The 23,728-nt window shown below is 37.0% G+C and overlaps 1 protein-coding gene across 4 annotated transcripts in view; it reads right to left on the minus strand.

Moving 5' to 3' along the window:
• Positions 1-23,728, minus strand: part of DMXL2 (Dmx like 2) — a 169,547-nt gene that overhangs the window by 44,015 nt on the left and 101,804 nt on the right. For all 4 annotated transcript variants that reach the window (XM_036917781.2, XM_036917783.2, XM_036917780.2 and 1 more), the window contains exons 17-19: positions 13,479-13,706; positions 10,216-11,892; positions 7,211-7,321 (exon numbers count right to left, since the gene is read on the minus strand). In XM_036917781.2, coding sequence (XP_036773676.2) covers positions 7,211-7,321; positions 10,216-11,892; positions 13,479-13,706 — 2,016 coding nt within the window. The remainder of the gene's footprint in view (positions 1-7,210; positions 7,322-10,215; positions 11,893-13,478; positions 13,707-23,728) is intronic.

Here is a 23,728-nt window from a genome sequence, read left to right on the forward strand (position 1 = left end):
TCAACATAGTACTGGAGGTCCTAGCCACGGCAATCGGACAACACAAAGAAATAAAAGGCATCCAGATTGGTAAGGAAAAAGTTAAGCTGTCACTGTTTGCAGATGACATAATACTGTACATTAAAAAATTGTACATATCTGAGTTCAGCAAAGTTGCAGGACACAAAATCAATACACAGAAATCTGTTGCATTCCTACACACTAACAATGAACTAGCAGAAAGAGAAATCAGGAAAACAACTCCATTTACAATTGCATCAAAAAGAATAAAATACCTAGGAATAAACTTAACCAAGGAAGTGAAAAACCTATACCCTGAAAACTACAAGGCACTCTTGAGAGAAATTAAAAAGGACACTAATAAATGGAAATACATCCTGTGCTCTTGGGTAGGAAGAATTAATATTGTCAAAATGGCCATCCTGCCTAAAGCAATCTACAGATTCAGTGCAATCCCTATCAAAATACTGACAGCATTCTTCAACGAACTAGAACAAACAGTTCTAAAATTCATATGGAACCACAAAAGACCTCAAACAGCCAAAGCAATCCTGAGAAGGAAGAATAAAGCGGGGGGTATTATGCTCCTCAACTTCAAGCTCTACTACAAAGACACAGTAATCAAGACAATTTGGTACTGGCACCAGAACAGAGCCATAGATCAATGGTATAGAATAGAGAGCCCAGATATAAACCCACACATATATGGCCAATCAATATATGATAAGGAGCCATGAACATACAATGGGGAAATGACAGCCTCTTCTAACAACTAGTGTTGGCAAAACTGGACAGCTACATATAAGAGAATGAAACTATATTACTAACTCCAGACACAAAAGTAAACTCAAAATGGATCAAAGACCTGAATGTAAATCATGAAACCATAAAATTAAAAGAAAACACAGGCAAAACTCTTGAATATTAACATGAGCAACTTTTTCTTGAATATATCTCCTCAGGCAAAGGAAACAACAAAAGCAAAAATGAACAGGGGGACTACGTCAAACTAAAAGTCTTCTGTACAGCAAAGGACACCATGAGTAGATCAAAAAGGCATCCTACAGTATGGGAGAATATATTCATAAATGACTATCTGATAAGGGGTTGACATCCAAAATATATAAGAAGGTCACATGCCTCAACACCCAAAAAGCAAATACCCCAATTAAAAAATGGGCAGAGGATCTGAACAGACACTTCTCCAAAGAAGAAATTCAGATGGCCAACAGGCACATGAAAAGATGCTCCACATCACTAATCATCAAAGAAATAATGCAAATTAAAACTGCAATGACATATCACCTCACACCAGTTAGGATGCCCAACATCGAAAAGACAAGAAACAACAAATGTTGGCGAGGATGTGGAGAAAGGGGAACCCTCCTACACTGCTGGTGGGAATGTATATTAGTTCAACCATTGTGGAAAGCAGTATGGAGGTTCCTCAAAAAACTAAAAATAGAAATATCATTTGACTCAGGAATTCCTCTCCTAGGAATTTACCCCAAGCAAACAGGATCACAGATTCTAAGAGACATATGCACCCCTATGTTTATTGCAGCACTATTTACAATAGCCAAGAAATGGAAGCAACCTTAGTGTCCATCAGTAATGAATAGATAAAGATGTGGTACATATACACAATGGAATATTATTCACTCATAGGAAGAACACAAATGCTACATTTGCAACAACATGGATGGAGCTAGAGGGTATTATGCCCAGTGAAATAAGCCAGGCAGAGAAAGACAAGTACCAAACGATTTCACTCATCAACAAAGTAAAAACTAAAGGAACAAAACAGCAACATACAGAACCCAAGAATGGACTAACAGTTACCATAGGGAAAGGGACTGGGGAGGGCAGGTGGGAAAGGTGGGATAAGGGGATTAAGGGGTATTGTGATTAACATAATATAGGGGGAGCACCGGGAAGGAAGTATAGCACAGAGCAGACATGTAGTGACTCTAAAGCATCTTACTATGCTCATGAACAGTGACTGTAAAGGGGTATGTGGTGGGGACTTGGTAATAGGGGGAACGTAATAATGTTGCTCATGTGAAACCTCAATATAAGATTTTATATCAATGATACCTTAATAAAAAATAAAAAATAAATTAAATGTGCAGCTACCATATGACCCAACAATTGCACTTGGGCAATATGTCACAGATAATTGATAACTCATGATTACAGCAAAGCCTGTACATGAACGTTTATAGTACCTAGAAATTCAGATGGCCAACAGGCATATGAAAAGATGCTCCATATTGCTAATCATCAAAGAAATGCAAATTAAAACCACAATGACATATGACCTCACACCAGTTAGGATGGCCAACATCAAAAAGACAAGGAACAACAAATGTTGGCAAGGATGCGGAGGATGCTGGGTCATATGGAGAAAGCCCAAAACAATCCAGTTATCCTTCAACTGGTGAGTGGCTAATCAAACTGTGGTGCTACTCAGCCACAAAATGACCAAACTATTGATATATGAACAACCTCGATGAATTCCAGAGAACTGTGTTAAGTAAAAAATCCAAAGGTTATATGCTGTATGATTCCATTTATATAACATTCTTGAGATGACAAAAATCAAACAAATGGAAAGAACAGATAAGTAGTTGCCTGGGGCTAAGGAGAGGGTGAGGATGGGAAGGAAATAGGTGTGTGGCTATTAAAGGTAGCATAAGGGATCCTTGCACTGATGGAAATGTTCTGTATCTTAACTGTATAATCTCTGTATCCTAGTTGTAATACTGTACTATAGTTTTGCAAGATGTTACCATTGGCGGAAATTGGAGAGCACAGATCTCTTTGTGCTATTTCTTACAACTACATGTGAATCTGTAATTGTCTCAAAGTAAGAAATAGATTATTTCTAAAAAAAAAAAAAATGACACCATCAGACTTGACAGTACAAATGAGTTTCTCAATAGTTTAACAACAAATTCAGCAAAGTCAAGGGATACAAAATCAATATACAGAAACCTGTTGCATTCCAAATAATAATAACAAACTAGCAGAAAGAGAAATCAAGAAAACAACTCAATTTACAATTTCAGAAAGAATAAAATACCTAGGAACAAACCTAACAAAGGAGGTAAAAGACCTGTACTCTGAAAAGTATTAAACACTGATGAAAGAAACTGAAGAGGACACAAATAAATGGAAATCTATCCCATGTTCATGGATAGGAAGAATTCACATTGTCAAATGGTTGTGCTGCCCAAAACAATTTACAGATTCAATGCAATCCCTATCAAAATAGCACTGGCATTTTCAATGAACTAGAATAGTACTAAAATTCATATGGAACCACAAAAGACCCCAAATAGCCAAAGCAATCCCAAGAAAGAACAAAGCTGGGGGTATTATGCTCCCTGACTTCAAACTCTACTACAAAGTTACAGTAATCAAAACAGTACAGTGATGGCACAAGAATAGACCCATAGACCAATGGAACAGAAGAGAGAGTCCAGATATAAACCCCTGCATATATGGTCAATTAATATATGATAAAGAAGCTATGAATATGTAAAGGGGAAAAGACAGCACCTTCAATAACTTGTGTTGGGAAAACTGGACAGCTATATTCAAAAGAATGAAACTAGATTATTCTCTACACCATACACAAAAGTAAATGCAAAATGGATTAAAGACCTAAATATAAGACATGAAACCATAAAATTCTTAGAAGAAAACATAGGCAAAAATCTCTTCAACATAAGCACGAATAATTTTTTTCTGGACATGTCTTCCCAGGCAGGGGAAACAAAATAAAAAATGAACAAGTGAGACTACATCAAACTAAAAAACTTCTGTGCAGCAAAGGACACCATCATGAAAACAAAAAGGCAGCCTATAGAATATGGGAGAATATATTCGTGACTTACCTTATAAGGGGCTAATATCCAAAATATATAAAGAGCTCATGTGCCTCAACACCAAAAAAACAAATAATCCAATTAAAAAATGGGTGGAGGTCCTGAATAGACATTTTTCCAAAGAAATACAGATAGCCAGCAGGCACATGAAATGATGCTCTGCATCTCTAATCATCAGGGAAATGCAAATAAAAAACCACAGTAAGATATCCCTCACACCAATAAGAATCGCCACTATCCAAAAGGCAAGATATAACAAGTTTTCATGAGGATGTGGAGAAAGGGCAATCCTCCTACACTGTTGGTGGGGAATGTATATTGGTACTGCCACTATGGAAGGCAGTATGGAGGGTCCTCAAAAAACTAAAAATAGAAATACCATACAACTCAGTAATTCCACTTCTATGTGATCAGAAAAGATATATGCACCCCTTTCTACTGCCACATTTACAATAGCCAAGATATGGAAGCAACCAAAGTGCCAACAGATGAATAGATAAAGAAGATGTGGTACATATAATACAATGGAATCAGCCATAAAAAAGAAATAAATCCTGGCATTTACAACAAGATGGATGGACTTAGAAGGTATTATGCTAAGTGAAATAAGCCAGGCAGAGAAAGACAAATACCCATATGATTTCACTTATATGTGGAATCTAAAAACAAAACAAATAGCAGTAGATTCATAGACACTGAGAAATGACTGGTGGTTACCACGGGGGAGGGGTTGGGGTGGATGGGCAGGAAGTGTGAGGGAGCTAAAAGGGCACAAAAATTCTCAATCATAATATAAGTTGGTCACAGGGATAGACGTACAGCATGGAGAATATAGCCAATGATTCTGTAACATCTTCCTATGTTGACAGTAACTGCACTAGTGGGGGTAAGGATTTAATAATGTATTTAACTGTTGAAATCACTATGTCGTATACTTGAAACCAATATATAATATTGTGTATCAACTATACACCAATAAAAAATATATTTTACAAAAGTTTATCTGCCAATAACATTTTACTTAAGAGCAGGTAAAGAGGAAAATAAGGGGAGTGAACCCCACAGAGTGGTGACAGCCAATGGAAATGCTGGGGAAAACTCAGAGAAGCCTAGGAAAGAGAACCGACCAGTGAGGTCGTCATCTATCTGAGCCCATGTTGGACACAAAGAAATGTCTGTGGTCAATGATAGTCACAATACAACACAGGTCTCTCAGTGTTATAAGCCATCAATATCACTACATATTTTTTCATTAACAACTACTATATAGATTTCCCATATAATTTAAAGCTTTTCTAATAATTACTGCTTCACAACAGTTCCTTTAAAAAGTATTAAAGGAAAAATCATGACCATTTTGAATAATAATCTCATGTCTCTTACATTTTCCCATTTCCTAATATTTACATACAACTGTGTTTGAAATCGTATCACAAAATTAATCCAACATGCTTTGACTGCCGCTATAAATTTAGGGGGAAAAATGGAAAAAATTTAGCAACATCAATTTGTAGTTTACAGAACTTAAAAGGCTTTTCTCATTATTTAAATCTTTGATTTAAGAAATAATTACTATATCTAACAAGTAACATTTTGCTTTAGAAATTGCTATTGTAAAGTAATACAAGATGCATACTTTTAATGATATGAAATTTATTATATAAAGGAATAATCCAAAATATATAAAATTATAGACCCTTACATGAAATTTGATTAATTAAATTTTTGGTATGATTACGAGGAAACAAACAAAAAAACCATACAGGCACGTCATGAGAATGAGGGTCAGAAAGGAAGATTAAGAGAACTGTGAATGTATTGGAAACCTAACTATTAGAGACAAAGAAAGGTATTAGGAAGAAAAAGAATAGAGGCACCAACAGACACTTCCTTCTGTTTGCCTACCAGTGGCTAGCTGTTCTTTGCAGTTTATCTCTGTTCTTAACTTTTCTCTATATATGCTGGCTAAACTTTTTTCCTAAAAATTGTTCCCAAGACCATCACCTACAATGCACCAGCCACTTCTCATCTCCAGTGTTTTAACAGTATCAAAGGTAAAATGGAATTTGACAAAACTTTAGAAATTGAGGTGTTTTAGATCTCTGGAGGCAATGTGACTGCCACTGAAAACTAAATTAAAAGAACCTTGAAAAACCATCCTTTAAACCTATCCAAATGGCATAGGTTGTTTAAAATGATAATATCAAACGTTGGCCATTGGGTTGAATTTTGGCATCATTAAATATTGCTTCTGGGAATGCAAATGAGCAAAGGTCTTTCTGACTATGGCAATACTTATCAAGAGTTATTTCTAGTCTTCTGATTCAGTAATTTTGCTACTGGAAAACTAACATGAGGAAATAATCAGATATGTATATATATATATATATATATATATACACACACACACATATTTATATGCAAGGTTATAAGGTTATTCATTACAGTAATAATTCAAATAGAACCTCCACACACAAAATGTTTCAAAAATAAAAGACTGAATAGATGAATACAGACAGTATATTAGACAGCTGTTTAGAATCGTATTTTCATAGACCATTTATTGAAGGTAAAGGTAAGTGCCATGGTTAAGAATAACTACGAAGCCTGGTATTTTAAGTTCTACAATACTAATGCATATTGTAAGGGGCTGCATCCAGGACGTTGGTTTCAAAATGAACATAGTCTTTACTACACTGGACTGGGATTCTAATTCCAACTCTACTAATAAATAGCCCTATATCTTGGTGAGGTCACTTTATAGTTTTAATATTTTAATCTGCAAATTAGGGGGCTGATATAAATCCTTATGTCTCAAATTAGGGTATGTGGCAGTGTGCTGGAATGATGCAAATCTACTGGATTACTGTAAGGCAGATATCCCTGGAACATCCACTTTACTTGTGAGTAGATAACTTAGAACATAATACTTATACTAAGATAAATATAAATAATAACATGTAGGACGAATTTTACATAATTTTTAAAGAAAAGACACCAGTCGTCAAGGAAATTAGGGACCACTTTGGGTTATAACCTCAAGCATACCTAAGCTACAATGACTTTAGTGTATAAAGTCATTTACACTTTAGTGTATAAAGTCACTGAGAAAATGAGACTGATGAGCAAAACTCAAGAGTAGAGCTGAAAGCTACAGAGAAAAACCAGTAAGTGGATACTATGTGACAGGAAGATCTTAAGGCTAATGATAAGTATGCATATAATGATTTACCTAAAGCTTACACATAAATATGAATGCACCAACCAATTCAATAAAAAATAAAAGCTGTGCAAAGGCTCATACAGGGAGTTAATACCTTGATGGAGTAGTTGTACTCGGTATAAAGGAGGCAGCGATGTCAAAAGGCACGAGTGCAAGCGCATAGCTAGTAAGTACCTCAAACCGCACTCATCTAATGTGTCTCTTCCTGTAGACAGAAAATGTATTTAAGGAGAAAGGACTGTAGCAGACTCACTAACCAATTAAAAAGTAGAAAATAAACACTAAATTTGGTAGTAATAATTTACACACATATGACATTTTCAGTGTATTCCTTAGTGAAAATTTTAATAACTTTATTAAAAAACATATCTTTATAAAAAACACATGTAAATACTAAAACTCCCAAATGAAAAATAATTGGGGAAAATGTAATTATCTATTAATACAGGTAACAATAGTACTTAAAGCTACTCATAATAAATAAAAAGGAAAGAAATCTTGAAATCCAATTTTAAAATATTAACTATACTTAATTACAATTTTTAAACCCCATCTGAATTCATGTAGAGAATATTTATAATAGGTAACATTTTCTAGGCTCGTTAGCACAACTGAAATACTGTACAATGAAACATTTGAAATTTGATTCCCTAGGCTAGTGGTACAAAGTTAAGGTTAAACCTTAACCTTACGTCCACAAATGTACTTAATCAAGAGTCGAACAAAAATGTATCAAAGTGTGGCAAGTTTAAACATAACTATAAACCACTGTCGGATAAAAGCAATGCAGAAGTACTAACAGAATCGAGCCCAGTCATGCCTCTTAGGGAATTACTCAGTGTTAAATCAAGTATTTTCTAGAAGAAAATAAAATGTTTTAAATTATCAATACTCAAGCTCCAGCTCTACTTCCCATTTAGCTCTACTCATTTATCCATTCATTTATTTATTCATTCAACAGTTTAAGCATTTACTACATGCAAGGCACAGTTTAGGCATTCGGGATTTGGCAGTGAATAAGGCAGAGTCTGTAGTCTCATGGTGCTTACATTTTAGGAGCTAAACAGGAAACAATATTATATCTAATGGAAAGTTGTTATGGAGAGAAATAAAGCAGGATTGAGAGAAAGAGGTGCTGGAGTAAGAGGGTTCTGTTTTATATAGTGTGGTCAGGGAAAAAATGTTTCTAATATGATGACATTTCACAGAAATTTGAGGAGTTAAGAGAATAAGCCATGCATAAATCTAGAAAAGGAGCATTCTCCACAGAGGAAACAGTATGTGCAACAATCCTGAGACAAGAAATGTGCTCACAGTGTGTTTGTGGGACAGCAAGGAAGCCAGTGTAGTACAGTGGAGTGAGCACAGGTCACAGGAGTTGGCTTTTATTCTAAATTGAGATGGGAAGCCACTAGTATATGCTAAGGAGAGAGATTCAACATGATTTTGTTTTAAAAGAATCAATTGTGTGTAAAACAAGCTGAGGTAACAAGAATGACACACTTTAGAAGACTTTGTCAATAGTCAGGCAGGAGGCAGCAGTGATTTGAAAAAAGAGCTAATAGGAGAGGTGATGAGAAGTGACTGGGTTCTGGATACAGTAAAACTGGTCGCATTTGCCAATAGACTGGATATGGGGTGTGAGAGAAAGCAGTCAGGAAAGCCTCTAAATTGTCTCATCTGAATAAATGGCAAGCTTTAGTTAGAGTCCACTTCCTGAGATGTGCAATTTATTTAATATCTGAGCTTCAGTTTACCACCTTGTGAAACGGAGACATCCATTCCTGCCTTACCTACCACTGTGACCTGGATGAGCCATTTTTATATTGCCTAGCCAATGATCCAGTTTTGTATCAGAAAGTTTAAACTATTTTTCATGGATTGTTGTACATCTATTTTCTTAACGTCCTAGAGTAAAAACTCTAGTATATATTAAGTTTACAACAAAGGCTTTAAGCCTATTCTGGGAGAATCTTGCTCTACTACATACGACCTCATAATGATTAGGATTTTTTTTTAATTAACGTGGTTAGGAAAAAGGTCGTAGGCAAAACCTTTTGAGGTCTCTAGTTATTTTAATCTATAGAAGGGATAACTCTAGGAATGTATTATAAAGGCTGTATGATGAGATTATGCCAGGTGGCTTTGAGAAAGAGTCTTTTTTCCTTAAATTTGGAAATTTTGCCAAATAGTTAAAAGAATACAGGCTTAGAAGAATGCTTTACCAATTTATGAACCCTAGCTCTGCCACTTACTGCCTATGTGATCTTTTATAAGTCACAATCTCCCTAAGGATCTTCATCTATAAAATTAAGTATAATAATAGCTACCTACTGAAAGATTGTTGTGATAATTAAATATGATAAAGTACATAAAGAATCTGGCACATAGCAATTGTTCACTCTTCCACAATATGTACTGAATGAATGAATGATCGATACTTTTCAGTTTCCTTTGCTAAAGCTACCATTTACAATCAACATATTATCTTTAACTATCTGCATATAAGAGAATGGAATCTATTTCAGGAGGCAGTCAAAACTTTCTGGTAACAGAATAAATTAAATGAGACACATGTCATGTTAAAATTAATAAAACCTCTTCTTCAAAAAGAAACTTTTTGGAGAAAATTGGGTAACTGCAAAAAATTTATTCCTAGGAATGGGAAGATGAACAAGTTGAGCCCATGAGGTAAGCCTCACAGTTCAACAGCAAAATTTACAAGTGGGCCATTAACACTAAAAGTAAAATAAAAATAAACCATAGGAATCAATCTGTTTGGAAAAACAGAAGACTATATACCTGAAATCAAACGTTTCAGTGTAAAATCTCATGGGAAAATGTACTCAGATATCAAAAATCAATGAAGTTGTTTGTGCAAGTCAGAGACTATCCCAACTGTCTATTTTTACCATTTTTGTACTTTACTATTAATTTTATTATCTTTCACTTTACTATTATCAGACTATGTAATAGTAACTGTCTACTAGAGAGGTCTTTTCCCTGCAAGGTTTAAAGAAAGACTGCATATGTGAGTCATTATGTAGATCTTACAAATAGGTCTATTAATGATAACCTTATAAATTTTAATGAGCTTACCTGAGTAAGTCTTATCTCTGCTTTCATCCAGCTCAGTACTGGTGGTAGCCACTGTATCAGCCAAAGCTACAAGGAACATCTGCTCCAAACGGGTAAGGCCTGGTAGACTTGAGTGCATAAGATGACTGGAAAGTACCCTAGCATGCTCTTGGCCAAAGTAAGCTGGTCCATACTGAGAAAGATTTATTACTTTTGATTTGTTTTCTCTCTTTTCTGGCTCAAAATCAATATCATCTGTTGTTATATCCTGGATTTGGAACAGCTCTGAATACTGATCCTCTGGTTGACTTTTGGTACGATCTTCATAGCTCTGTGGTATTTTTGTACTTTCTTCTGAAATTCTGTAAGTTGTATCTTGATCTGCAGCAAGCAATGCATATAATGGCAGTGGAGGAATGGAATCTATCTCAGTATAATCTCGAGTACCATCTTTTCCTATAGTGACTGTATCCTTTGCTGTACTGCCACTTACACTAATGGTTCGAGAGAGATGTCGCTTAGTCCCTTCTCCAGCATCAGCATCTCTAACTATTGCAACTTCTCCTGCAATACACTTTACTAAATGAGAGAGGATAGCTTTAGCTCTGCGGACCTTCCCTAAATCCATCAATTCTAACAGTTGAGTTGGATGATACTGCGGAAGGGTGGGGGAGAGTACATGCGCAGCCTCAAACAAGCCACCATCTTGAACTACAGTTGGAGAACTAAAAACATCGTCAGCAATAGCTGTTCCTTCAACAATACTTTTCCTTGACAACATATTAGATTTAAAAGCAGAATGATCTTGTATTGCTATCTCTTCTGCATCAGGACTACCAACTTCACTGTCTCCAAATTTGACAGCATGCTTCCACTGTGCATATACATGCATTTCACAATCCATTCCCACCACCAATATCCCATCTCTTACCCAAGAGAGAGAAACAGGCAGTGAAGGTGTACCATCAACAGAGGACACTAAGTCTATAGATCTAAGAAGAACCCATCTTGATCTAACTCCCTGCTTGATGCTACCACCTAGTGGTAAAGTAATGACAGCCACTCCATCCTTGCTATTGATTTGCTCAGTCACAATTCCTGAGAGCCGCCCATACATGAAGATGTTAGCACCAACTCCCACTGTGAGAATGTGGGAGCCATCTTCTTTTGATACCCAGTCCAAATGTACTAAATGTTTGATATTCGGAATAAGGTATCTATCCTTGCTCAAAAGTGCATCTGATTTGCTGTACACAAATAGATTACTGTCAACACTGACCCTGGAATCAAGTACACTTCCAACCTTGACCAAATCGTCAAGATGAATTGTTTGTTCTAAAACCCATTCTGACCCTCCTGTAGATTCACATTCAAATATGCAAACATGCATGGAAAATTCTTTAGAAACAAAACCATTCTGATGGATAGGTTGTTTGTAAGCCACTGCAAGGCGACCTGTGTATGAACAGCTAACAGCAACTGGTCTTCCCACAATGCTCACTGTACTGCTATTATCTTCTCCTTCATCATTCATCAAGGGCCATCTCCTCCAATGATAGGTTTCCTTCTCATCACTTTTACATTGTAGGTTGGTTTCCATACTGCATTTCCAGAAGCGTACTTTATTATCAGAACAAGTTGTAACCACTAAATAAGGTGCGAGGCACACTGGATAAATCGAAGAAGAACTCAGATGGCCTTAAAAAAGGAAACGCAAATAGTCATAATAATAGAACCACAAAATAATATGCTAATCATCAAATTCTAGAATGTGATAAATCCAAAGCCACATGAGCTTCAGAACAACTTTCAGTCCCCCCTTAACTAGTATCCTACACTAACTGTCCATTGGCCAAGGTATCTATAGAAGTCTTAAAACAGCCTAATAGAGAAATCAAATATGTTATAATAATTATTTAAATTTTTTAGGTAACTAAGTTTAAATGAGGCAAATATTTCATTACATAAAACTCAAAGGCAATGAAACAAGTTAACCCTTAATCAATAAATGTTACTGGCTCCAATTTATTATGCCTTTGCCACATCCCTCACTGGACTTCCATTCTACAACTTTTATCACTTTCATCATAAATGCTTAAGTAGCCAATACAGTTTGCCCTTCAAATGCCCCTCACCAACCCTCAAATAATTCATACCTCAGATCTACTCTTACCATCAAAGTCTTTCCAGACAGCTAAAGCCTCCTTTCTACCAGGTTTAATTCATGCTCTCCTAACATGGAGCCAGAACCCTCATATTTATTACTGACAGCCAAAGACTAACACTGTCAGCTATAACATGAGAATAACAGTGATAAAGACTGGGATCAGAAGACCTGTCCATTCAAATTCCTATCCATCAGTACCTTCATAACAGTGTGGAAGCTACTTAAACATCTGAGGCTGTTCCATCTAAATAACAGAGATCATGTTACTCCTTCCCTTGGAGTGATCCTATCAAATCAGACATGGGAAAGCATCTTATAAAGCCCCTGCAAATATAACTTAATATTATTAATTTCAATAAACTTAGCTGAGTATATCCCAAGTTTACCAAATATTTTGAAAAATTCAAAAACTGGCCTAGGTCTGCATCTGCCACAAAACTCTCATTGCAACCTGTCCAACTCAATTCAAACCAGTCTTGAGGATGCATTAAGAAAACTCTCATACTCAAAATTATCCACCATTCACTGAAATAGCTTTGAATTTCCACTTTTGGTTCCCAAAAATACTATTCTAGGAACTCTTAAATTACAATTCCACAAGTGACAGATCATTTTAAATACAGCTGCCAGTCCTGCCCTCCAAACTATTTTATTCACCGTATTAAACTCAAGTATCGTTCTAGGCTAGCCAAACTATAACCTTGTATCCTGTATTTTTTCCCCCAAAGTATCTACCAACTCTTGTTCAAACAAAAAAAGTGAGACAAGACTAGTACTATGTGGATGAGAAGCCTTAATTTAAAAAAAACTTCAATGACTTTCAAATGAACATATTTGTTCTTTGCAGTTTTACTATCACAGTATTCCTATTTATAGGAAATCATAGTACAGGCAAGAAACCTCACATTAAAATATTTCTAACATTTTCTGTCAAGCTGATTACATTTATTACAGGAAATTATTTCTAATAATAACATGTTTCTAAACACATGTATCACTACTTAAAATTAAGTCTTTATTTCAATGTCAACATAGCACATATTTCAGAAGAGTTCATCCATTTTACCCAGTGAAGATTGTTCTCAGCTACAATCACCTGGTCTTAACATTACTTTACCTGCTGAAGGTGTTGCTCTTATTACTTCAACTCCTTCTGGGAGATCAACAGGTTGGCTATATACCAGTCTAGAACTCAGAATGAGTTTACTAGCCGTTTGAAGATTGGCAATTGATGAAGAATGTGGCATGGGGCTCACACTGGGAGAAGTTTCTGGAGAAGAGTCTACATGCTTCTGTCCGGGAACTGAAAGTAGACCTTCTGATGAAACCCCTTCTGAAGCCTTAGCTTTGAAAATAAGTTTAAGAAGTACGAAATATGTTACTATCATCACTACATATACGAACTAGAATAATAGTTTACCATTTAAGAAACATGGTTTTTTAAAAGCACTTTGGAAACGAGGTCAATTTTCAGACTTTTCCTCAGTTACCTTGATAGACTTTTTTTTTTAACTATTCTATTCTTTCTTAGCATCACCAATGTCCTAACAAGGACACTGTCAGTGAAGAATCACAGAAAACTTAAGTTATCTAGTCCAATGTTCTCAACCGATGAAACATATCAAAAGCTTGAGGAACTTGTTAACATCAAGATTCCTGGGCTTAACCACAGGAATACTGATTCATTTGTTTTGGGGGTAGATACCAGAAATCTGCATTAATAACCAACCCAGGTATTTAAAAAAACACATGGATCATGAATTTAACTCAGAGAAATAACAGGTATTGCCTCATTTAGTAGAAGAAATTTAAACTTAGAAACCTAAATTGTTTTCCTGAGGTCATAGAATTAGCTAGTGGCAGAGAAGACTCTAAAATACTATCAAGTGCTGAAGTAAGATAATGATTTCCAGAACAAATACAAAAAAGTAAAATAAAATAAAAGTTCCAAACAAATTTAAGTTAACATTAGTTGACTGGCTTTTTAAAAAAATTTTATTTTGGTATCATTAATCTACAATTACATCAAGGACATTATGTTTACTAGGCTCCCCCCTTCACCAAGTCCCCCCCACATCCCCGTTCACAGTCACTGTCCATCAACATAGTAAGATGCTGTAAAATCACTACTTGTCCTCTCTGTGTTGCACAGCCCTCCCCGTGCCCCCACACACACTATACATGCTAATCGTAATGCCCCCTTTCTTTTTTCCCCGCCCTTATACCTCCCTTCCCACCTGTCCTCCCCAGTACCTTTCCCATTGGTAACTATTAGTCCATTCTTGGGTTCTGTGCTTCTGCTGCTGTTTTGTTCCTTCAGTTTTCTTCTGTTCTTATACTCCACATATCAGTGAAATCATTTGGTACTTGTCTTTCTCCGCCTGGCTTATTTCACTGAGCATAATACCCTCTAGCTCCATCCATGTTGTTGCGAATGGTAGGACTTGTTTTCTTCTTATGGCTGAGTAATATTCCATTGTGTGTATGTACCACATCTTCTTTAGCCATTCATCTACTGATGGACATTTAGGTTGCTTCCATATCTTGGCTATTGCAAATAGTGCAGCAATAAACATAGGGGTGCATCTGTCTTTTTCAAACTGGAGTGCTGCATTCTTGGGGTAAATTCCTAGAAGTGGAATTCCGGGTCAAATGGTATTTCTATTTTGAGCATTTTGAGGAACCTCCATACTGCTTTGCACAATGGTTGAACTAATTTACATTCCCACCAGTAGTGTACAAGGGTTCCCCTTTCTCCACAACCTCGCCAACATTTGTTGTTGTTTGTCTTTTGGATGGTAGCCATCCTTACTGGTGTGAGATGATATCTCATTGTGCTTTTAATTTGCATGTATCTGATGACAAGCGATGTGGAGCATCTCTTCATGTGTCTGTTGGCCATCTGAATTTCTTCTTTAGAGAACTGTCTATTCAGCTCCTCTGCCCATTTTTTAATTGGATTGTTTGCTTTTAGTTTGTTGAGGTGTGTGAGCTCTTTATATATTTTGGATGTCAACCCTTTATCGGATCTGTCATTTACGAATATATTCTCCCATACTGTAGGATACCTTTTTGTACTATTGATGGTGTCCTTTGCTGTACAGAAGCTTTACAGCTTGATATAGTCCCATTTGTTCATTTTTGCATTTGTTTCTCTTGCCCGGGGAGATATGTTCAAGAAGAGGTCACTCATGTTTATATCCAAGAGATTTTTGTCTATGTTTTTTTCTAAGAGTTTTATGGTTTCATGACTTACATTCAAGTCTTTGACCCATTTTGAATTTACTTTTGTGTATGGGGTTAGACAGTGATCCAGTTTCATTCTCTTACATGTAGCTGTCCAGTTTTGCCAGCACCATCTGTTGAAGAGACTGTCATTTCCCCATTGTATGTCCATGGCCCCTTTATTGAATATTAGTTGACCATATATGTTTGGGTTAATGTTTGGAGTCTCTATTCTGTTCCATTGGTCTGTGGCTCTGTTCTTGTGCCACTACCAAATTGTCTTGATTACTGTGGCTTTGTAGTAGAGCTTGAAGTTGGGGAGTGAGATCCCGCCCACTTTATTCTTCCTTCTCAGGATTGCTTTGGCTATTCGGGGTCTTTGGTGTTTCCATATGAATTTTTGAACTATTTGTTCCAGTTCATTGAAGAATGCTGTTGGTAGTTTGATAGGGATTGCATCGAATCTGTATATTGCTTTGGGCAGGATGGCCATTTTGACGATATTAATTCTTCCCAGCCAGGAGCATGGGATGAGTTTCCATGTGTTAGTGATCCCTTTAATTTCTCTTAAGAGTGTCTTACAGTTTTCAGGGTATAGGTCTTTCACTTCCATGGTTAGGTTTATTCCTAGGTATTTTATTCTTTTTGATGCTATTGTGAATGGAATTGTCTTCCTGATTTCTCTTTCTGTTGGTTCATTGTTAGTGTATAGGAAAGCCACAGATTTCTGTGTGTTAATTTTGTATCCTGCAACTTTGCTGAATTCCGATATTAGCTCTAGTAGTTTTGGCGTGGAGTCTTTAGGGTTTTTTATGTACAATATCATGTCATCTAAAAATAGTGACAGTTTGAACTAAGATACGATATGAAAAAGAACTTCCAACATCAGCACTCTCGGCAAGACTCATGCCAGGAGATGATCATCAGAAAACCCCAACAAAGATCCACGCACTGCCACAGGTATAGATGCACTCATCCCACCAGTTCCTGGACTTGCCATGGGAATGAAGAAGGAGATATCTAAGCTGGCCTGTGCATACAGTAAAACAACAAATTTGACTGGATCTATAATGTTGGAACTCAACCAAGAATTAGGAGAAGTGCAAATTGTAGCACCCCAAAATCTTACAACTACAGACTCTTTACTGTTAAAAGAACATATGGGATGTGAACAGTCCCCAGGAATGGGTTGTTTTAATTTGTCTGATTTCTCTCAGACTGTTCAAGTTCAGTTGGACAATATCCACCATATCATAGATAAGTTTTCACAAATGCCTAAGGTGCCTAACTGGTTTTCTTGGTTTCACTGGAGATGGCTGGTAATTACAGGTATGCTTTGGTTACATAACTGTACTCCTATTATGTTAATGTGTGTGCACAATTTAATTAGTAGATTAAAACCTACACATGCTGAAGTTACTCTACAAGAAGATATGTCAAAGAAATAATCAATCTTCCCAGGTTTTCTTCCGCCTGCTACTTCTATAGCTTTTCTTCTTCCTTCCTAATTACAACCCTTAAATAGAATTCGTGCCTCATATCGAATTTACCGAGTATCATAATTCTTCCAAGCGGTAAAGACACCTCAAGACAAATGCTGGGCATAGAAGCCACAGGGCATAAATATGCAAAGAAGTAAAAAGCTAACCTTTTCAAACAATAAGGCTTCTCTCTCACTTACCAACTTCACATTTCCCTGTATGGCCCCGGAAGATGACTGGTTAGCCAGAGATGGGTAAGATTCCTCAAGGGAGGAACAACCTAAGACAGGCACAGTCGCAGGGGGGCCATCAGGTGAGAAATTGGGGATCAACAGAGGTGAGGCTTAGAACCTCACCCCCCCGTTCTGAGAGAAATCTTCTGCATACGTGGATGTTTTATTGCCCTGGTCTAGCTTGGATTAACACATAGTCTACAGGCACACACCTGATCATCTACATTTGCTCTCTTACAACACTAAACTGTTTTCTACCTTTATCTTGTATCTACCTACCACTTCAGCATTTTATTAAAAATAATAATAATAAAGAGAGAAATGTGGTATCCACATATAAATAAGTATAAAAATCAAATGAATATTCATATTTGAACTGACTGTTTATAGTTCATAATGCATGAGCAAAACCAAAAGCTTCTGTGATGACTGCCCTTGTACTGTTCACCATATAACTTATTCACTATGTAAGAATTTGTTCTCCATGTAAGGACTTGTTCGTTATGCTTCAGAAGATTGGAGACTGATGAAAATTAGGCTTGGGGTGGATTAATGATTGTGCATTGAGCATTGACTTCCCTATACAGAATTTTATTGTTAACAACCATTTGATCAATAAATATGAGAGATGCCCTCACACACAGACACACACACACACACACACACAAAAATATATATATATATATACACACTTCCAATTGTAAAATAAATAAGTAACCGGGATGTAATGTATAGCATAAGGAATATAGTCAAAATATTGTAACAACTTGGTATGGTGATAGCTGGTACCTAGAATTATCATGTATATAAATGTTGAATCACTATGTTGTACAGCTGAAACTAATGTAATACTGTGTGTCAACTACCCTTCAATAAAAAATAATTATCTAAAATTAAATAAATAAATAAATAAATAATAAAAAATATAAAAAAATAAAAATAGTGACAGTTTAACTTCTTCTTTACCAATCTGGATTCCTTGTATTTCTTTGTTTTGTCTAATTGCCATGGCTAGGACCTCCAGTACTATGTTGAATAACAGTGGGGAGAGTGGGCATCCCTGTCTTGTTCCCGATTGCAGAGGAAAAGCTTTCAGCTTCCTGCTGTTAAGTATGATGTTGGCTGTGGTTTTATCATATATGGCCTTTATTATGTTGAGGTACTTGCCCTCTATACCGATTTTGTTGAGAGTTTTTATCATGAATGGATGTTGAATTTTATCGAATGTTTTTTCAGCATCTATGGAGATGATCATGTGGTTTTTGTCTTTCTTTTTGTTGATGTGGTGGATGATGTTGATGGATTTTCGAATGTTGTACCATCCTTGCACCCCTGAGATGAATCCAACTTGGTCATGGTGTAGGATCCTTTTGATGTATTTTTGAATTCAGTTTGCTAATATTTTGTTGAGTATTTTTGCATCTATGTTCATCAGGGATATTGGTCTGTAGTTTTCTCTTTTGGTGGGGTCTTTGCCTGGTTTTGGTATTAGGGTGATGTTGGCTTCATAGAATGAGTTTGGGAGTATTCCCTCCTCTTCTATTTTTTGGAAAACTTTAAGGAGAATGGGTATTATGTCTTCTCTGTATGTCTGATAAAATTCCGAAGTAAATCCATCTGGCCTGGGGGTTTTGTTTTTTGGTTGTTTTTTGATTACCACTTCAATTTCGTTGCTGGTAATTGGTCTGTTTAGATTTTGTTTCTTTCTGGGTCAGTCTTGGAAGGTTGTATTTTTCTAGGAAGTTGTCCATTTCTCCTAGGTTTCCCAGCTTGTTACCATGTAAGTTTTCATAGTACTCTCTAATAATTCTTTGTATTTCTGTGTGGTCCGTCGTGATTTTTCCTTTCTCATTTCTGATTCTGTTGATGTGTGTTGACTGTCTTTTCCTCTTAATAAGTCTGGCTAGAGGCTTATCTATTTTGTTTATTTTCTCGAAGAACCAGCTCTTGGTTTCATTGATTTTTGCTATTGTTTTATTCTTCTCAATTTTATTTATTTCTTCTCTGATCTTTATTATGTCCCTCCTTCTGCTGACCTTAGGCCTCATTTGTTCTTCTTTTTCCAATTTCAGTAATTGTGACATTAGACCATTCATTTGGGATTGTTCTTCCTTCTTTAAATATTCCTGGATTGCTACATACTTTCCTCTTAAGAGTGCTTTTGCTGTGTCCCACAGTAGTTGGGGCTTTGTGTTGTTGTTGTCATTTGTTTCCATATATTGCTGGATCTCCATTTCAATTTGGTCATTGATCCATTGATTATTTAGGAGCGTGTTGTTAAGCGTCCATGTGTTTGTGAGCCTTTTTGCTTTCTTTGTACAGTTTATTTCTAGTTTTATGCCTTTGTGGTCTGAAAAGTTGGTTGGTAGGATTTCAATCTTTTGGAATTTACTGAGGCTCTTTTTGTGGCCTAGTATGTGATCTATTCTGGAGAATGTTCCATGTGCACTTGAGAAGAATGTGTATCCTGTTGCTTTTGGATGTAGAGTTCTGTAGATGTCTATTAGGTCCATCTGTTCTAGTGTGTTGTTCAGTGCCTCTGTGTCCTTACTTATTTTCTGTCTGGTGGATCTGTCCTTTGGAGTGAGTGGTGTGTTGAAGTCTCCCAGAATGAATGCATTGCATTCTATTTCCTCCTTTAATTCTGTTAGTATTTGTTTCACATATGTTGGTTCTCCTGTATGGGGTGCATATATATATTTATAATGGTTATATCCTCTTGTTGGACTGAGCCCTTTATCATTATGTAATGTCATTCTTTATCTTTTGTTGCTTTCTTTATTTTGAAGTCAAATTTGTCTGATACTAGTATTGCAATACCTGCTTTTTTCTCTCTGTTGTTTGCATGAAATATGTTTTTCCATCCCTTGACTTTTAAGTCTGTGCATGTCTTTGGGTTTGAGGTGAGTCTCTTGTAAGCAGCATATGGATGGGTCTTGCTTTTTTATCCATTCTACTACTCTGTGTCTTTTGATTGGTGCATTCAGTCCATTTACATTTAGGGTGATTATTGAAAGGTATGAACTTATTGCCATTGCAGGCTTTAAGTTTGTGGTTACCAAAGGTTCAGGGTTAGCTTCTTTACTATCTTACTGTCTAACTTAACTCGCTTGTTGAGCTATTATAAACGTGGTCTGATGATTCTTTATTTCTCTCCCTTCTTATTCCTCCTCCTCCCTTCTTCATATGTTGGGTGTTTTGTTCTGTGCTCTTTTTAGGAGTGCTCCCATCTACAGCAGTCCCTGTAGGATGCCCTGTAGAGGTGGTTTGTGGGAGGCAAATTCCCTCAACTTTTGCTTGTCTGGGAATCGTTTAATCCCTCCTTCATATTTAAATGATATTCGTGCTGGATCCAGTAGTCTTGGTTCAAGGCCCTTCTGTTTCATTGCATTAAGTATATCATGCCATTCTCTTCTGGCCTGTAGGGTTTCTGTTGAGAAGTCTGATGAGAGCCTGATGGGTTTTCCTTTGTAGGTGACCTTTTTTTTCCCTCTGGCTGCCTTTAATACTTTGTCCTTGTCTTTGATCTTTGCCATTTTAATTGTTATGTGTCTTGGTGTTGCCCTCCTTGGATCCCTTGTCATGGGAGTTCTGCGTACCTCTGTGGTCTGAGAGGCCATATCCTCTCCTAGTTTGGGGAAGTTTTCAGCAATTATTTCTTCAAAGATACTTTCTATCCCTTTTTCTCTCTTCTTCTTCTTCGGGTACCCCTATAATGCGGTATTGTTCCGTTTTGATTGGTCACACAGTTCTCTTAAAATTCTTTCATTCCTGGAGATCCTTTTATCTCTCTCTGCATCAGCTTCTCTGCGTTCCTGTTCTCTGTTTTCTAGTCCATTAATGGTCTCTTGCATCTCGTCCATTCTGTTTTGAAGTCCTTCCAGAGCTTGTTTTATTTCTGTATTCTCCCTCCTTAGTTCTTGCATATTTCTCTGCAAATCCATCGGCATGGTTATGACTTTTGTTTTGAATTCTTTTTCAGGAAGACTGGTTAAATCTATCTCCCCAGGTTCCTTCTCAGGGGAAGATATAGAAAATGTCAAAGCTGTCTGGGTTAGTCTTGTCTGGATCAAATTTTTTTGCCTTTTCATGTTGATAGGTGCAATGGTGAGCTATTGACTCATCTGTCAGCTGGGAGAGCCAAGACTTTCCACTTGCTCCTGGCCTTTCTTTACTGGGACAACTGCAACCCCTAGTGGCTTGTGTTGGGCAATTGCGTGTAGACTGGGTCTCTGTATCTTGCCCGGCTAGTATGTAGGAAGCTCTGTCGCTGTGGGCGTGGCCAGCCTCAGGCTGCTGCTCTGCTATGGTGGGGGCCCTGGAGGGGTAATGGATGGGGGGCTGTTTGGCTGTTTACCTCCGTGAGGGGTCTCAGAGCTGTTGCCCAGAGGGTTAGTGTACCCAGAGTTCCCTGGAATTTCCAGCTGCTGGACTGTGACCCGGGATGCTTCCATCCAGCCGTGGGGTCCCTGTCCCTTTAAGACTTTCAAAAAGCACTTGCTTTTCTTTGTCACAGGAGCACCGACTTCGGGACCTGCTCAAAGGTCTTACTGTCCTGTTTCCCTAGTATGCAGGACCCCACGCATACACTGTGTGTGCGCTCTGGTGCGGATGGCTGTGGCTGGGTGTTCAGCAGTTCTGGGCTCCCTCTCCCTCCCTGCTCCGACTCCTCTCCTCCTGATGGGAGCTGGGGTGAGGGGCCTCGGGTCCCGCCAGGCTGCGGCTTGTATCTTACCCCTTTCACCAGACGCTGGGTTCTCGCAGGTGTGGATGTAGTCTGGCTGTTGTCCTGTGTCTTCTGGTCTCTCTTTTAGGATTAGTTGTATTTGTTGTATTTTCAAAAATATGTATGTTTTTGGGAGGAGATTCCCACTGTCCTACTCACGCTGCCATCTTGGCTCCGCCTCAGTTGACTGGCTTTTATAAGGCATATTGACTTTGATCTTCTAGTATTCAGCTTTCACATTAGAGTGGAGTGTAAATCTCTAAGCAGATTAAGTTATCTGTGCTTCTATATATGTGAGGGACACTTTGCTTTACAATTATTTATTTGTGTGTTTGTTTGCCCCCATCAGGCTACGAGTCTATCAAGAGCAAGGATAATGTCTCATGGCTTTGTACATCTCAAGAAGCATCCAAATACTGAGAATAATCAGTCCCCTTTTGCTTCTGGTGGATGATACATATGTCAATCCATTTTATAATGGCAGACCAACCACTCAAAATGAAATATAAGAACATTTTTATAAAATGGAATAAACTACAAACTTAAATCAGTAGTCGTAAGACAAAAGTACTATTCCTGGCTCTTATCACTAAATAGGTATGATTCCCTAAGCAAGGCACTTCACCATCTCTGGTTATGTTCTCACCTGTAAAATAAGGTTGAACTACTTCATTTCACTTCCTGTAAGCCAGATAATTTTCTAATGTTTATCTCATACTATGAAATAAAGTAAGAGCAGGAAAAAAAGAGTGAAGCTTTAGAGCCAGAAGAAATGATTCTGAAACTTGGTTCAGTGACACACTAGATGTTAGACTTGATCCAGTTGCTTAATATTACTCCATTAGTAAACTAGGGATAATATCTAACACACACATATAAAGTATCTAGCACTTAGAAGGCACTCAACATGCTCTTTCCCCATCTAAATTTAAGCCTTCATTTTACCCTCTGCCAGGATTTTCAACAGATGATACACTCAAGCATTCACTCTAATGGCAATATGCTCTATGTTAAATCTGCTGCATAAGTTAGAACCAAAAGACAGGTGCTGTCATAGCTGAAGAGAGCATACTATTTGTTTGCCTCTATTTAGCATTTGTGACCTTTTACTGCCATCACAAACAAAGTAAGCAAGCAACTCTACATTAACTATAACAACAGTGGGATACTTCCCTCATAAGCAGTGGGATGGAAGGTATCACATAATTCCTGTCCTACCACAAGTATCTGTTACTAACTCTATTACTCTCTTCAGAACCACTCTTACCTGTGTGCCCAACTCCAGAAAATACTATATTGTATTCTCTTCTGACGAGCTGGTTTAGATACCTCTACTCTCTCATTTCTGTGAAACAATATGTAACACCAAGAATTAACTGCAAAGGCTTTAAACAAACTTTCAGATTCCTGCTGCCTTGGAGGATTAGGCTCAACTAGGCCCCAGTAAAGGTTCTATTGAGTCATTTGTCTTTTCTAATGCCAGTTCATAGCCCAGTTAGAACTGCTGTTTATACAGCTATGTGATGATGTGGATTACAGAGGAAACAAATTATGTATACATATTATTAGTTTACTGTATTAAATGTTTAATTCATATAAACTCAGTTAAATTATATAATCACCAGAAGTAATAAATCTTTCTAAACCTCTCAAATATTTTGAGTTCACCAGTTTAGATTCAGTTTGATATGGCTGTCTATGC

Source organism: Manis pentadactyla, chromosome 11 (assembly GCF_030020395.1).
Source record: "Manis pentadactyla isolate mManPen7 chromosome 11, mManPen7.hap1, whole genome shotgun sequence".
NCBI lineage: Eukaryota > Metazoa > Chordata > Mammalia > Pholidota > Manidae > Manis > Manis pentadactyla.